General features: G+C 37.8%; 1 protein-coding gene and 1 pseudogene across 3 annotated transcripts; both read left to right on the top strand.

Annotated features, from left to right (window-relative positions):
• The first annotated feature begins 431 nt into the window (after positions 1–431).
• On the top strand, positions 432–6,142 carry LOC104786319 (ABC transporter C family member 8-like; annotated as a pseudogene). Its single transcript, XR_015560389.1, has 11 exons — positions 432–569; positions 845–2,796; positions 2,894–3,214; positions 3,288–3,374; positions 3,457–4,061; positions 4,148–4,310; positions 4,397–4,693; positions 4,838–5,052; positions 5,141–5,446; positions 5,521–5,584; positions 5,677–6,142. The product of XR_015560389.1 is annotated as an ABC transporter C family member 8-like (transcript).
• Positions 6,143–10,828: 4,686 nt separating this feature from the next.
• Positions 10,829–17,088, top strand: LOC104786294 (ABC transporter C family member 8-like). Of its 2 annotated transcripts, none has more exons than XM_010511659.3 (12): positions 10,829–11,197; positions 11,549–13,491; positions 13,589–13,909; positions 13,983–14,069; positions 14,154–14,765; positions 14,844–15,008; positions 15,096–15,390; positions 15,498–15,712; positions 15,797–16,102; positions 16,180–16,243; positions 16,340–16,579; positions 16,686–17,088. In XM_010511659.3, the coding sequence occupies exons 1-12, from the start codon at positions 11,176–11,178 to the stop codon at positions 16,805–16,807; spliced, it is 4,392 nt and encodes a 1,463-aa protein (XP_010509961.2). In that variant the 5' UTR covers positions 10,829–11,175; the 3' UTR covers positions 16,808–17,088. The 2 variants fall into 2 exon arrangements, with proteins under 2 accessions (XP_010509961.2, XP_019082836.2); XM_019227291.2 differs by lacking the exon at positions 10,829–11,197 and having other exon boundaries at positions 12,550–12,799; positions 12,874–13,491; positions 16,686–17,081.
• The last annotated feature ends 295 nt before the right edge of the window (positions 17,089–17,383 follow it).

The raw sequence follows: 17,383 nt of genomic DNA, 5'->3' as shown, positions 1-17,383 counted from the left end.
TGAATTTGAAGTTCAAAGTATACTAGTATTATTTACAATGGTTTTAATTATCTTCGTACGTTTCCGCAGCAATTATAACAAATATCCATATATTGAACAATCACCTACCTAATCTTTGGAATAAGAAGAAGAAGACGGGGTGTAAAAAATTACATGGCTCGAGGAAGAGAGCGAGTAGTGATAAATGCTTTTTCTAAACTTTATTAACGACAAAAATATCAGTGACCACATTTTATAAATACAGCAAAAACAGAGTTTTCCTTCATTGTCTTTCTCATTAAATGGTAAGAGAGCCCCCTACACCCACCGCGTGCCTCTCGTTTGTAGTCAGTCACAGTGGGATACACACAATTCATGAATTCGAGATTACGTAATCAAAAATACAATTCCAATAAGCCGTTTAATCTCGATTCAGTATTTTAGATATGGACTTCGATACGTTCGTTTACATAAGCGAACAACATCAACCTCACGTCCTGGTTTCATAAAGGCCGAAGCTTTGTTCTTATTTTTTGGTTTGCTGGTTGATTGAGCTCTGTTGCTTGTTTCTACAATGGTGGTCTCAATTGGTACGATTTTTTTACCCTTTTGTTACTCAATCATTGCTACTTTGTCTTCTTTGAGGTTCTTTCCTAGGAAAAATACAAACTATTTAGAATCTAACAGAGTTCAATCATTGATACTATCTATGGTGGGATCTTTTAGAATCACCTCACTTGGCTTCTTGTGTTCCTCTAAACGACAAACAAAGAAAAAAACTATTATAAACTGCGTATTATGATTTGCTAACTCTTATCTCTTGTGATGGTTTTTTTCTTTTCTTTTTGTATAATAAATAATGCAGGGAGCGTTCCATGGTGTGACGTTGAACTGAATTTGGCTTCTTCTTGCTTCCAACGAACAGCTACAGATGTCCCAAATCTCTTGTTTCTCTCCATCTTCTACTTGATATTGATAGCTGGTTCTGTTTCCAACCATTTTGTTGTAAGCCGCCGCAAGAAAGGATGGGTCTTTGTGGTTGCTGCTATATGCTGTGTTATTACTAGCATCGTTTTCCTTGGTGTTGGGTTAAACAGTCTGGTTCATGGTGCTAGTGACGTCAATGAAACCTCATGGATTGCTTGCTTTGTTGAAGGGATCATTTGGGTCTCACTTGCGGTTTCCATGCTTGTTAATGGCTCCAAGTGGATTAAGATTCTTGAATCTGTTTGGTGGGCGTCTTTTGCTTTGTTGGATTTAGCAGTAAAGAGTGTGATGCTTTTGCAGGGAAATGGTATCCGAATCTTCGACGTCATAACCTCGCCCATGAGTATTTTGCTTCTCATTTGCTCATGGATGAATTTGAGATCTTCTTCTGCAGCAGCTCATGTCTGCAGCGAAACAGGACTATCTGATCCTCTATTAACTGAAAATCCTAGAAAAGAACGTGCAAGGTTAGCAACAGCTGGATTTTTCAGCAATATGTCCTTCTCTTGGATGAATCCTTTACTCTCGTTGGGATTCAAGAGACCACTATCCCGAGAAGATATCCCAAGTGTACTCCCTGAGGATGAGGCTGAATTAGCTTACAATAAATTTTCTCAAGCATGGGATACTCTTCTTGCAGATGGAAGCTCAAATGAGGAAAGAAACTTGGTGTTTAGAGCCGTTGCAAAAGTTTACTTCAAGGAGAACATATTCATCACCGTTTGTGCATTTTTCAGAACAGTTGCGGTTGTATCTCTTCCATTAATGCTATATGTCTTTGTGGATTATGCAAACAGTGTCCACAGGGATCTCCGCAATGGTTTCTTCAACTTAGCTTGTCTAGTTATGCTGAAGCTAGTTGAATCCTTGTCAATGAGACATTGGTATTTTGCATCACGAAGATCAGGAATGAGGATTAGATCAGCGCTAATGGTAGCTGCATACAAAAAGCAGCTAAAGCTATCAAGTTTGGGGAGGAAAAGGCATTCATCTGGTGAGATTGTGAATTATGTCGCCGTGGATGCGTATCGTATGGGAGAATTCTTATGGTGGTTCCACTCGGGATGGAGCCTTACACTGCAGCTTTTGCTTTCTACAGCTGTACTTTTTGGAGTGGTTGGAGTAGGAGCTTTTCCTGGTTTAATTCTTCTTCTCCTGTGTGGTCTCCTTAATCTGCCATTCGCAAAGATGCTACAGAACTGCCAGACCGAGTTCATGATCGCACAGGATAAGCGATTGAGGTCCACCTCAGAGATTTTGAGCAGCATGAAAGTCATTAAGCTGCAGTCATGGGAAGAGGAGTTCAAGAAAAAGATAGAATCATGTCGTGATGATGAATTCAAATGGTTGGCCAAGGCTCAGCTGACAAAGGCCTTTGGTACTTTCCTGTATTGGATGTCTCCAACAATAGTTTCTTCTGTTGTTTTCGTGGGATGTGCTCTATTCAAGAGCGCGCCGCTGAACGCAAGCACCATTTTCACGGTTTTAGCTACCCTAAGAGTTATGTCAGAGCCTGTTAGAACTATACCTGAGGCAATTTCTGCTATCATCCAAGTCAATGTCTCTTTCAATAGATTAAACAACTTCTTGCTTTATGACGAGCTAAAGATTGATGAAAGTGAAAGAAGTGGTCTAGAGAAATCTGGGACAACAGTGGACATACAAGCAGGCAACTTCAGTTGGGATCCAGAAACTAAGATTCCAAATCTTCGAAATATACATTTGGAAATTAAGCATGGGCAAAAAGTTGCGGTTTGTGGGCCAGTTGGGGCAGGAAAATCATCATTGTTGCATGCAGTACTTGGAGAAATACCTAGAGTTTCTGGAACTGTAAGCAAAACAGCCGCCAAGCTGACTTTCACTTTGTTCATTCAGTATAATATGTTGTTCAAAACTGTTTCCTTGATGTTGTCCAATTGGAAAACAGGTAAAAGTCTCTGGGTCTATCGCTTATGTTTCTCAGACCTCGTGGATTCAAAGTGGTACCATCCGGGACAATATTTTCTATGGGAAGCCCATGGAAGCTGAAAGATACAGTGCTGCTATACAAGCATGTGCGTTGGATAAAGATATGAACGGTTTTGGACATGGTGACCTCACAGAAATAGGACAAAGAGGGATTAATTTGAGCAGAGGACAAAAGTAAAGGATTCAGCTGGCACGTGCTGTCTATGCAGACGCCGATGTTTACCTCCTTGATGATCCTTTTAGTGCTGTGGATGCACATACAGCTGGAGTTCTTTTTCATGTAAGTGAGAACATTGCTTTCAAAGAAGCTTTTTATGATGACTCTTCCTTAATATGTTGAACTGTGACTGCAGAAATGTGTTGAGGATGCGCTGAAGGGAAAAACTGTCATTCTAGTCACTCACCAAGTCGAGTTTCTCTCAGACGTTGATCAAATTCTGGTAAAACTTGATTGGCACCAAGTGAAAAAACAACTGTATGTCTTGACTGTTAAATTATTAATTCTTTGATGATCTTAATCAGGTTATGGAGGAAGGAAGAATTACTCAGTTAGGAAAGTATGAGGAGCTCTTATTGTTGGGGACTGCATTCCAACAGCTGGTGAATGCTCATAATGACGCAGTAACTGTATTACCTTTAGCGAGTAATGAAAGCCTCCGAGATCTTAGGAAAGGGGGTCAAAACAGAGATACTAGAAACATGTCGGTTGTAGAAAAAATCGGAGAAGAGATCAACACAACGGATGTTCCAGGGGTACAACTTACACAAGAAGAAGAAAAAGAGAGCGGTTATGTTGGGTTGAAACCTTTCTTGGACTATGTCCGTGTCTCTCGAGGATGGTGTCTTCTATGGTCAAGTGTACTTGGTCAGGTTGGCTTTGTAGTTTTTCAGGCTGCATCAACATACTGGCTGGCATCGGGATCCCTGAACTCACTAATACAATGCTTATTGGAGTCTATAGCATTATCTCAACTCTTAGTGCTGGTTTCGTATACGCGAGAGCTGTTACGGTTGCTCATCTTGGACTAAAAGCTTCTGAAGCCTTCTTCTCTGGTTTCACAAATGCAGTCTTTAAAGCCCCGATGCTTTTCTTTGATTCTACTCCCATTGGGCGCATTCTCACTCGAGTAAGATCACTTTTCATGTCTATGAATCATGTATATGAATACATTTACAGCTCAATGTATGATGTAGTTGAATGTAACATTTGCAGGCTTCTTCTGATTTGAACGTCTTGGACTTTGACATCCCATTTGCATTCATATTTGTGGTAGCACCGGTTGTTGAGCTCGCTGCAGCTCTTATCATCATGACATATGTGACATGGCAAGTAATTATCATAGCTCTTCTTGCTTTGGCAGCCACAAAAGTTGTTCAGGTACATGTTGCGATTTTACTGCCTTTTCAGTTCGTTTATGCAGCAAAGAAGTCATTATTAACACCCGCTTCTTTGTTGAAAAATAAGATTACTATTTAGCCTCTGCAAGGGAGCTTATTAGAATCAATGGAACAACCAAAGCTCCAGTGATGAATTATGCTGCAGAAACCTCACTTGGAGTGGTGACAATACGAGCTTTTGGAACGGTAGAGAGATTCTTTAAAAACTACTTACAACTAGTTGATGCAGATGCCGTGCTATTCTTTCTGTCCAATGCAGCCATGGAGTGGGTGATTCTGAGGATAGAGACTCTGCAGAATGTGACCTTGTTCACTTGTGCACTTCTGCTTATCCTTATCCCCAAGGGCTACATAGCTCCAGGTACATGAATTCTTTTAACTCTTCACATCACATTTTCACAGCTTATGTCAATATAGCATGAGATTTTGTTCGAAAAAATCTGTTATATTTAAGGTATTCATCAAACTGAAAAGTTCTGCATGAACGTGTGCTTATGTGTTGCAGGCCTCGTAGGGCTTTCACTCTCCTATGCATTAACACTGACACTAACTCAGGTGTTTCTGACCCGATGGTATTGCACCTTATCGAATTCAATCATATCAGTAGAGAGGATAAAACAATATATGAATATACCAGAAGAAGCTCCTGCAATTGTGGAGGACAGAAGACCACCTTCCTCATGGCCTTCCACTGGTACAATTCACTTGCAGGAGCTTAAGGTTAGAAGAAAACATATGTGTTACAAGATTAGAGTAATAACTAGTAATTATGCTTAAGGCATTGATTTGCGTGCTTAATTTGTTTCAGATAAGATATCGCCCAAATGCTCCATTAGTTCTCAGAGGAATCTCTTGCACATTCAGGGAAGGGACAAGAGTAGGAGTTGTTGGGAGAACAGGTAGTGGGAAGAGCACTTTAATCAGTGCTTTGTTTCGTTTGGTAGAACCAGCAAGTGGTTGCATATTGATTGATGGCATTGACATAAGTAAGATTGGCCTAAAGGACCTAAGAATGAAACTCAGCATCATTCCTCAAGAACCAACTCTTTTCCGTGGTTGCATAAGGACCAACCTTGATCCTTTAGGTGTTTACTCCGACGACGAAATATGGAAGGTGAAATAAAAAATTGAATGGGATTTCTATATCGAAAGACTGAAACCTTCCTAATAAAATTGTTTCTTTTGCAGGCTCTTCAGAAGTGTCAGCTCAAGAAGACGATTAGCAACCTGCCTAATAAGCTTGATTCTTTAGGTAATTGAAAAACTGTAGTGTTTCATTTCATTTCACAGTATGGGCGTTTTACTTATGTTAATCTTGTGTTATTGGTGGGACGAAATGAGAAGTGAGTGATGAAGGAGAGAACTGGAGCGTGGGACAGAGACAACTGTTCTGTCTTGGAAGAGTACTGTTAAAAAGAAACAAAATATTAGTGTTAGATGAAGCTACAGCTTCCATTGATTCAGCCACTGATGCAATCATTCAGAGAATCATAAGAGAGGAGTTTGCAGATTGCACGGTGATAACAGTTGCACATAGAGTACCAACAGTCATAGACAGTGACATGGTCATGGTTCTCTCCTTTGGTAAACAACATTTTTCTCTCTTATGAACCAATGTATGGAGACTGATTCTTACTTCTCCAAGCTTGTTGCTGAGTGTTGGGCTAGTTGCAGAGGAAACTCTTCTCAAAATCTCCAGTTATAGAGGTCATCATCAATGCTTGGTCTATCTGCTACTGAAACGTCAGAGACGTGAACCATCTTCCATTGTTGTAGTTTTGAACCCCAAAAAAATGATTCGTTATCAAAGCACGGATAATGATAGTATAGTAGCTCGGAATATGCCAGAAGAAGATGGACGTGTATTGTCGCGTCTCACATACCGTCTATGTGCATAGTATCATATGTTTATTCCTGTTTGTATACCTTTTGTGATAGACCGATAAAAGGGTTAAATTTTATTCTCATGTGAGAAGTTCTCCTGCCATATGTGAGTTTATGAATGGTTTAATTCTGGTTTTAGAATTAAAAATTAATTATTTATATGAATTATAATAAAATTGTAAAATTTTATTAGTTAGAAACTCATTTTGAGCAAATCTTTTTTATTTACAAAGTACTCCCTCAAATTTTTTTATGTTATCATTTATACCTAAACAAAATTATATAATTATATTTTATAATAACATAAAATTTATATTTAAAACCATACTAAATAAACATAAAATTTTAAATAATAATAACATATGTTTAATTAAAAAGAAAATAAACACACCGAACTAGTGATTTAATAATTGGATAGACAAATCAAAGACAAATAAGTTCATTTGTTACTTTGAAACACATTAGTTGATCATTTTGTGAGAAAAGTATATTAATAATGATGTTTAAAAAATATGTATAACTCATTGTATCCTCTATTTATGTTTTGTGATGAAATTTTATTTTTAATAACATTCCAATTTTGTTGGATACTTTTTTTTAACTAATATAAGTGGATAGAATTTGTAAATTTTAAAACTAAAAGACTATGGTAGGAGTTAAAATGAAATATATCTAAATTATTTATTTAGAGTGCATGCAGATTCACACCAATATTTTAGTAAATATTTATTTGACATGAAAATCTACCTAACGTTTATGTATGTGCAATATAACATCCATAGAGTTGTTCAAAAATAAAAGTGAAGTCGTTCACCATTGAATCATCCAAAAACTAGTATATAACATGGACCTATTAAATCTCACAAGCCGAAAATAAAATAAAAATATTTCATGAAATTAAATTTTTTTTTGTTTCAATATATTTACTTTTCAATCATTCGTTTATATAACAGTTTAAGGTTATTTTATGGATCCTCAAGCAATTTTAGCGAGTTTCCGGTCAACAAATAAATTTTCAAAAGTCTTATATTCAATTTGGGCATACGGTGGATTCAAATTTGCAGGAGAAACTTAAAGGTGTTTTGGGGATAACGAATTTGGGGCGTATGAACACCTACTTAGGCATACCTAAGAGTTTGGGAGGCTATAAAACGAAAATCTTTTCTTTTGTTCAAGAACGATTACAAGCACGAGCTGGTGGATGGCCTACTAAGCTGTTATCAAAGGGTGGGAAAGAGGTCATGATTAAGTCTGTTGCAACGGAGGTTCCAAATTTTGTTATGTCCTGCTTTCGTCTTCCGAAAACGGTCACGCAAAAGCTTAATAATGCGATTTCCAATTTTTGGTGGAGCTCATATGGCCAATCGCGAGGGCTCCATTGGGTGGATTGGGATAAGATTTTGTCTTAGCAAGCCACACAGGGGATTGAGTTTTCGTTGCTTGGATGATTGTAATACGGCATTGCTGTCTAAGCAGCTCTGGCGGTTGATTACGGTCCTGGATTCCCTATTTGCTAGGGTCTTTACGGGATGTTACTATAGGCATTCTGATCCTCTGGATCAAATCAAATCCTACTCATCGTCATATAGATGGCGCAATATGGTAGTTGCTCGCTCTCTGGTAAGTAAAGGAACCATTAAAAGGGTAGGCTCTGGGGACACCATTTCAGTATGGTCTGATCCCTGGATCCCTGCCTAATCCTCGAGACCAGCGCTAAGCTCTGGGTCGACTTTCGACCCCTCGCTTCGAGTAAAATCTTTCGTTGACAGGACTACTAATTCCTGGGATATGACTTTTATTTCGGCCACTTTTGAGCCATAAGATGTTGCCATCATTTCTACTATACCTTTAGGATTTCTGAATCCTCCAGATATGCTGGATTGGCATTTTACAAAGACATGCACTTATACGGTTAAATTTGGGTATCATGTTTTACGGCAAGATATATCGGCTAGGACTACCTGTGGTCCAAATATCACACCGCTTCAAGCTTTTATCTGGAAGATCATGTGTCCTCCAAAAATACGGCATTTTTTTATGGCATGTAATAATTGGGTGTGTTGCAGTCACATCGAACCTTCGGCGACGAGGAATGAGTTGTGATGTTGAGTGTGCGCTCTGTGGTTTTCCGGTAGAGACAATTAATCATGCTCTCTTCGAATGTCCCCCAGCGAGGCAAGTTTGGGCTTTATCCTCATTTCCAACAATGTTGGGCATTTTTCCTTTTGAGTCCATTTTTACAAATATGGATTTCTTATTTTAGGGAATACAACAAATCCCTAATCCGGTTGTGTATCCATGGATATTGTGGTATATTTGGAAGGCTATGAACGATAGAATCTTTTCGAATCTAGATTCAAATCCGCTTGCTATTTTACGCCTGGCAGAGGATGAATATAAAGATTGGTTTATGGCACAGGTGGACGATATGGTCGACACCTTTCCCGGGGTCCCACGTATCATCTCTGGTAGTGGGAGTGGGCTGGCGGTTGATAACTCTGTTACACGTTATCGTTGTTTTGTAGATGGTTTTTGGAAAGCGACAGACCAATATGCTGGTCACGGATGGTATTGTACCTCTTCAGGGGGGAGGCTCCTACTATGGGAGCAGCAAACCTTCGTCGCAGTCTTACGCTTCTTCATGCAGAGATGGAGGCCATTGTCTGGGCGATGCAATGTATGATTGGCACAGATAATCAGGATGTCGTTTTTCTTACCGACTGCTCCGACTTGGTAAATATGGTGTTTTTGCTTTCAGAGTGGCCCGCTTTCAAGCCGTATTTAGAGGAGATTCAAGTGGATAAAGAGGAGTTCCGTTCTTTTTCCTTAGCATTAATCCCCTGTACACAGAATGGTAAAGTAGATAATCTGACACAACATTCGTTCAGTTTTGTATCAGGTTACCTATATAAACAATGTTCTTTTCATATTGGCTCTCTTACCTAATCAGTTGTTGTTAAAAAAAAAAACTATTCAAATATTTTGACAGTGTTTTTTCAAAAAATGAATTTTGATTATTTATACATTTTACACATATTTATCTTGTCAACTAGTATGGATGTAAATCCATCTGGTTTTAACTTATAAAAATATTTACAGAAATTAGAATCTCAAAGTGTTCAATATTAGAAATATTACACAAATCAACTCCTAATCATTGGAATAAGAAGGGTTCACATTCTTCTAAATCCGCCTTTTGGGCTCTGAGTGAAAATTACATTGCTCGAGGAAGTGCTGCAACGTTGAGACGATGCTTCGTATTTTTTGTTGTATTGTATCAGTAAATAACCACATGTCAGTGAAGAAACAGAGTTTTTTTTTTTTGTTTTGTTTCCTCACCTGCATTAATGGTAAGAGACCCCTCCCTCCTCCTCCGGGCGTGATTCTCGTTTTGGATTCACAGTCATACGGGGTTGTTGGGTCAGACGACTTCATTCATTCTCAGCCTAATTGGTTAGTTCATGAATAAAATATTAACAATTTTGATTTACAGTCTTGAGCTAAAAATATCTTTTCTTATCTTCATCTTGAATTCAGATGCAAATAAGGGGAGGTATTGGTTTAGGATTTAGAAAGAATTTTAATGACTTTATGTTCTTGCTGATTGTTAGAATCATAGAAAATTGAAAGTTAAAAATGAAGGATTCTAAGAGATTGTTTAGGAAGTTTTTTAAAATCTTGATGATTTGTTTTTTCTAATCTTGTAAAATCTTTCTATTTGATGAAAGAATTTTCATGACTTTTGTTATGAAGGAAATGATATAAAATCCTAAACCAATAACATAAAATTTGAATTCATTAACAATCCAAGATTCTTTTGTTTTACTTGAATAACATAAAACTTTTAATGACTTTATAAAACTCTTAATCTAATAACACTAGATTTATCAAAATTTTAGATAACTTTTTACAAATCCACAACCAATAACACCAAATTTTTAAAGAGTTTTTAAAAGTCTTGATTGAATAACAACATATTTTACCTAACTTTTAAAGTCATTAAAATTCTTTATAAATCCTAAACCAATACCTCCCCTAATTTTATTTAATATATTTTAAATAAAAATTATTAATTAAGAACTCCCTTCACCGGAATAAAATTTAATACTTATTTAACTATTTAAGAGACCACTGGTGTGACAAACTGACAATATTTATAAATTACTGCAAATAGTCAAAATGCATCACAAATTATATACACAATTAAAATAGTACAAACCTAGTAATTTTAAAAACCTAATATGTAGGTTATATTGCTTATAGATGCTTAGTCCACATATTTGCCAAAACAATTTTGTCATTAATGCAAAATAACTTGTAAAATGGTAAACCAACTGTTTTTTTTTTTCCAAAACGAAATGAACCATTTATATTTTTTTTGGGCAAAAAAATGAACCATTTATATAGTATTTGTATATAATATTAAAATAACTAAAGCCAAAATTAATCAAAATAGGTAAAATAAAATAAATTATAGTCCACTAAACATAAATGTTTGGGCTAACTTTTCAATCAATACAGAAAATAAATGAAAACTATACCACTCGCAGAAATTGATTGGTGCCAATTGCCAAGCCAACAAATGAGAAGTGACAAGTAACAAATATCTTTTGTTTTATTTTTAACCGATTTTTGTTCGTATCTTTCTTTGACGGACAACACTTTTACTTTCTCCCCTCCATTAATGGTAACAGAGCCCCCCACACACACACACATATTACTCTCGCTTGGTTTGCATTGATATACTAAACAGCAGGACGGGTTCATTATTACGTAATCAAAATTGTATTGACGCCGTTTACATTCGATTCTCAGTCATTTAGATGTATGTGGACTTCGATACTTCGTTTTAGCTTAAGTGAACAACATCAATCAACCTCTCACGTTTTGTTTCGTAAAGGCAGAAGCTTTTCTTTTGTTTGTTTGTTGGTTTATTGAGCTCTGTTGCTTGCTTCTACAATGGTGGAGGTTTCATTAGAAGGTACGATTTTTACCCTTTTTTTACTCAATCATTGCTACTTTGTCTTTTGTGGTGTTCTTGCGTTTGTGTTTGTTTGAGGTTTTTTTCTAGGAAAAAATACAAACTTTTAGAATTTAACCGAGTTTTTAGAATTATCTGTCTATGTTCAATCATTGATACTATCTATGGTGGGATCTTTAGAAGCATCCCACTCTTGGCTTCTTGTGTTCCTCTCTAAAAGACAAAATAAAATTAAAAACAAAAAAAAACACACTGGCTGATTAAACTATTTTATAAACTGACGTATACTGAATGATTTGCTGATTGTTTATCTCTTGTGATGGTTTTTTTTTTTTTGGTTTAATAATGCAGGGAGCCTTCCATGGTGTGACGTTGAAGTGAGTTTAGCCTCTTCTTGCTTCCAGAGAACGGCTATAGATGTCCTAAATCTCTTGTTTCTCTCACTCTTCTACTTGCTCTTGATAGCTGGTTCTGTTTCCAACCATATTGTAGTCAGGCGCCGCAAGAAAGGATGGATCTTTGTGGCTGCAGCTATTTGCTGTTTTGTCACCAGCATCGTTTTTCTTGGTGTTGGGTTTAACAGTCTGATTCATGATGCTAATGACGATAATGAAACCCCCGGGGCTGCTTGCTTTGTTCAAGGGATCATTTGGGTCTCACTTGCCGTTTCCATGCTTGTTAATGGCTCCAAGTGGATTAAGATTCTTGAATCTGTTTGGTGGGCGTCTTTTGCTTTGTTGGATTTAGCAGCAAAGAGTGTGATGCTTTTGCAGGGAAATGGTATCCGAATCTTCGACGTCATAACCTCGCCCATGAGTATTTTGCTTCTCATTTGCTCATGGATGAATTTGAGATCTTCTTCTGCAGCAGCTCATGTCTGCAGCGAAACAGATCCTCTATTAACTGAAAATCCTAGAAAAGAACCGGCAGGATTAGCAACAGTTGGATTTTTCAGCATGCTGTCCTTCTCTTGGATGAATCCTTTACTCTCGCTGGGATTCAAGAGACCATTATCCCGAGAAGATATCCCAAGTGTACTCCCTGAGGATGCGGCTGAATTAGCTTACAATAAATTTTCTCAAGCATGGGATACTCTTCTTGCAGATGGAAGCTCAAATGAGGAAAGAAACTTGGTGTTTAGAGCCGTTGCAAAAGTCTACTTCAAGGAGAACATATTCATAGCAGTTTGTGCATTTTTCAGAACAGTTGCGGTTGTATCTCTTCCATTAATGCTATACGTCTTTGTGGATTATGCAAATAGTGACCACAGGGATATCCGCAATGGTTTCTTCAACTTAGCTTGTCTTGTTATGCTGAAGCTAGTTGAATCCTTGTCAATGAGACATTGGTATTTTGCATCAAGAAGATCAGGAATGAGGATTAGATCAGCGCTAATGGTAGCTGCCTACAAAAAGCAGCTAAAGCTATCAAGTTTGGGGAGGAAAAGGCATTCATCTGGGGAGATTGTGAATTATATCGCCGTGGATGCATATCGTATGGGAGAATTCTTACGGTGGTTCCACTCGGGATGGAGCCTTACGCTGCAGCTTTTGCTTTCTACAGCTGTACTTTTTGGAGTGGTTGGCGCAGGAGCTTTTCCAGGTTTAATTCTTCTTCTCCTGTGTGGTCTCCTTAATCTGCCATTCGCAAAGATGCTACAGAACTGCCAGACCGAGTTCATGATCGCACAAGATAAGCGATTGAGGTCCACCTTAGAGATTTTGAACAGCATGAAAGTCATTAAGCTGCAGTCATGGGAAGAGGAGTTCAAGAAAAAGATAGAATCCTGTCGTGATGATGAATTCAAATGGTTGGCTAGGGCTCAGATGACAAAGGCCTTTGGTAGTGTCCTGTATTGGATGTCTCCAACAATAGTTTCTTCTGTTATTCTCGTGGGATGTGCTCTATTGAAGAGCGCGCCACTGAACGCAAGCACCATTTTCACGGTTTTAGCTACACTAAGAGTTATGTCAGAACCTGTTAGAACTATACCTGAGGCAATATCTGCTATCATCCAAGTCAATGTCTCTTTCAACAGATTAAACAACTTCTTGCTTGATGATGAGCTAAAGATTAATGAAATTGAAAGAAGTGGTCTCGAGAAATCTGGAATAACAGTGGACATACAAGCAGGAAACTTCAGTTGGGATCCAGAAACTAAGATTCCAACTCTTCAAAATATACATTTGGAAATTAAGCAAGGGCAAAAAGTTGCGGTTTGTGGACCAGTTGGAGCAGGAAAATCATCACTGTTGCATGCAGTACTTGGAGAAATACCTAAAGTTTCTGGAACCGTAAGCAAAATAGCCACAAAGACTGACTTTAACTTTGTTTTTAGTGTAAAAATTTTGTCACAAAATGCTTCCTTGATATTTTCCAATTGGAAAACAGGTAAAAGTGTCTGGGTCCATCGCTTATGTTTCTCAGACCTCGTGGATTCAAAGTGGTACCATCCGGGACAATATTCTCTACGGGAAGCCCATGGAAGCTCGAAGATACAATGCTGCTATAGAAGCATGTGCGTTGGATAAAGACATAAACAGATTTGGACATGGTGACCTCACAGAAATAGGACAAAGAGGGATTAACTTGAGCGGAGGACAAAAGCAAAGGGTTCAGCTTGCACGTGCTGTCTATGCAGACTCTGATGTTTACCTCCTTGATGACCCTTTTAGTGCTGTGGATGCACATACAGCTGGAATTCTTTTTCATGTAAGTGAGCACATTGCATTCAAAGAAGCTTTTATTAATGACTGCTTCTTAATATGTTGAACTGTGACTGCAGAAATGTGTTGAGGATGCGCTGAAGGGAAAAACTGTCATTCTGGTCACTCACCAAGTCGAGTTTCTCTCAGAAGTTGATCAAATTCTGGTAAAACTTGACTGGCACCAAGTGAAAAAAACCTTGTCAACGTCTTTGTCGTTAAGTTATTAATTCATTAATGATACTGATCAGGTTATGGAGGAAGGAAGAATTACTCAGTTAGGAAAGTATGAAGAACTCTTAATGATGGGGACTGCATTCCAACAGCTTGTGAATGCTCATAATGATGCAGTAACTGTATTACCTTTAGCGAGTAATGAAAGCCTCGGAGATCTTAGGAAAGGGGGTCGAGGCAGAGAGTTAAGAAACATGACGGTTGTCGAAAAAAACGAAGAAGAGATCGCAACAACAGATGTTCCAGGGGTACAACTTACACAAGAAGAAGAAAAAGAGAGCGGTTATGTTGGGTTGAAACCTTTCTTGGACTATGTCCGTGTCTCTCAAGGATGGTGTCTTTTATGGTCAAGTGTATTGTGTCAGGTTGGCTTTGTAGTTTTCCAGGCTGCATCAACATACTGGCTGGCTTTCGCCATAGGGATCCCTAAACTTACTAATACAATGCTTATAGGAGTCTATAGCATTATCTCAACTCTTAGTGCTGTTTTCGTATACGCAAGAGCTGTTACGGTTGCTCATCTTGGACTCAAAGCTTCCGAAGCCTTCTTCTCTGGTTTCACAAATGCAGTCTTCAAAGCCCCGATGCTTTTCTTCGATTCTACTCCCGTAGGGCGCATTCTCACTCGAGTAAGATTGCTTTGCTTACATGTATTTTAATAAATTATATAACTTAATGTATGATGTTGTTAAATGTAACATTTGCAGGCTTCTTCTGATTTGAACGTCTTGGACTTTGACATCCCATTTGCATTCATATTTGTGGTAGCACCGGTCGTTGAGCTCGCTGCAGCTCTTATCATCATGACATATGTGACATGGCAAGTAATTATCATAGCTCTTCTTGCTTTGGCAGCCACAAAAGTTGTTCAGGTACATGTTGCGATTTTACTTCTTTTTCAGTTTGTTTATGCCGCAAAGAAGTCATAATTAACCCGCTTCTTCGTGGAAAAAATATAGGATTACTATTTAGCCTCTGCAAGGGAGCTGATTAGAATCAATGGAACAACCAAAGCTCCAGTGATGAATTATGCTGCAGAAACCTCACTTGGAGTAGTGACAATACGAGCTTTTGGAACGGTAGAGAGATTCTTCAAAAACTACTTACACCTAGTTGATGCAGATTCCGTGCTATTCTTTCTGTCTAATGCAGCCATGGAGTGGGTGATTCTGAGGATAGAGACTCTGCAGAATGTGACCTTGTTCACTTGTGCACTTCTGCTTATCCTTATCCCTAAAGGCTACATAGCTCCAGGTACATGAATTTTTCAACTCATCACATCACAGCTTTGTTTGATAAAAATATCTGTTGTATTCATCAAACTGAAAGGTTCTGCATGAACTTGTGCTTATGTGTTGCAGGCCTCGTTGGGCTTTCACTCTCCTATGCATTAACACTGACAATAACTCAGGTGTTTCTGACCCGATGGTATTGCACCTTATCGAATTCAATCATTTCAGTAGAGAGGATAAAACAATATATGAATATACCAGAAGAAGCTCCTGCAATTTTGGATTATAGAAGACCACCTTCCTCATGGCCATCCAATGGTACAATTCACTTGCAAGATCTTAAGGTTAGAAGAAAACATATAGAATGTTACAAGATGATTGTAATAATTATGCTAAAGTCATTGATATGCGTCATTTATTTGTTTTAGATAAGATATCGCCCCAATGCTCCATTAGTTCTCAAAGGAATCTCTTGCACATTCAGGGAAGGGACAAGAGTAGGAGTTGTTGGGAGAACGGGAAGTGGGAAGAGCACTTTAATCAGTGCTTTGTTTCGTTTGGTAGAACCAGCAAGTGGTTGCATATTGATTGATGGCATTAACATAAGTAAGATTGGCCTAAAGGACCTGAGAATGAAACTCAGCATCATTCCTCAAGAACCAACTCTTTTCCGTGGCTGCATAAGGACCAACCTTGATCCTTTAGGTGTTTACTCCGACGATGAAATTTGGAAGGTAAAATAAGAAACAAAAATGAGATTTTATAAACCAAAAGATTGAAAACCTTCCTAATAAAATTGTTTCTTTTGCAGGCTCTTGAGAAGTGTCAGCTTAAGACGACGATTAGCAATCTGCCTAATAAACTTGATTCTTCAGGTAATGGAAAAAACAGTAATGTTATCATTTTACTTACACAAAATGGGACATTACACTTATGTTAATCTTGTGTTATTGGTGGGACGAAATGAGAAGTGAGTGATGAAGGAGAGAACTGGAGCGTGGGACAGAGACAATTGTTCTGTCTTGGAAGAGTACTATTAAAGAGAAACAAGATCTTGGTGTTAGATGAAGCTACAGCTTCCATTGATTCAGCCACAGATGCAATCATTCAGAGAATCATAAGAGAGGAGTTTGCAGATTGCACGGTGATAACAGTTGCACATAGGGTACCTACGGTCATAGACAGTGACATGGTCATGGTTCTCTCCTTTGGTAAACAACATTTTCGTCTCTAATGAACCAGCCAACTCTGTCTTTCAATCTCTAAAACATGTTATCATTGACCAATGTATGGGCTTTTGGTGTTGGTTTTGGTTAGGTGAGCTAGTGGAGTACAACGAGCCTTCAAGGCTAATGGAGACTGATTCTTACTTCTCCAAACTTGTTGCTGAGTATTGGGCTAGTTGCAGAGGAAACTCTTCTCAAAATCTCCAATTATAGACCTCATCATCAATGCTTGGTATATCTGCTACTGAACCTGAAACGTCAGAGACTTGAACCATCTTCCATTGTTGTAGTTTTCAACCCAAAAAAAAATGATTCGTTATCAAAGCATTGGTAATATATATGTCGGGTCTCACATACCGATCTATGTGCGTAGTATCCTGAATTATCACATGCTTATTCCTGTTTGTATATCTTTTGTGGTAGACCGATGAAAAACCTAAATTTTATACTCAAATTCCATTTTCATTTGAGGATCCATTGGAACCCATGAGAAACTCTCCTGTCGTATGCCAATTAATTGATGGTTTAATTCTGCTTTTAGAATTAAAAATTAGTTATTTATTTGAATTATACTAAAAGGATATTTTTGCAAATGCAGTTAGCCTATAAATTTAATGATAGCATGATTACTATCGGCTTCATCAAATTAGTAAATTGTAATAATTTTGTATATTTACGTAAACGATTGTTTTGAGATGTTTTTTTTATCAACAACTGTTTTAAGATGCTTATGTGTCATATAATTTTGTGAAAATATATCAGTTTGACACAAATTTAGCAATTAATTGC

Source organism: Camelina sativa, chromosome 1, assembly GCF_030686135.1.
Source record: "Camelina sativa cultivar CO46 ecotype springtype chromosome 1, ASM3068613v1".
Classification (NCBI taxonomy): domain Eukaryota; kingdom Viridiplantae; phylum Streptophyta; class Magnoliopsida; order Brassicales; family Brassicaceae; genus Camelina; species Camelina sativa.
This window is presented reverse-complemented; position numbering and strand designations above follow the sequence as displayed.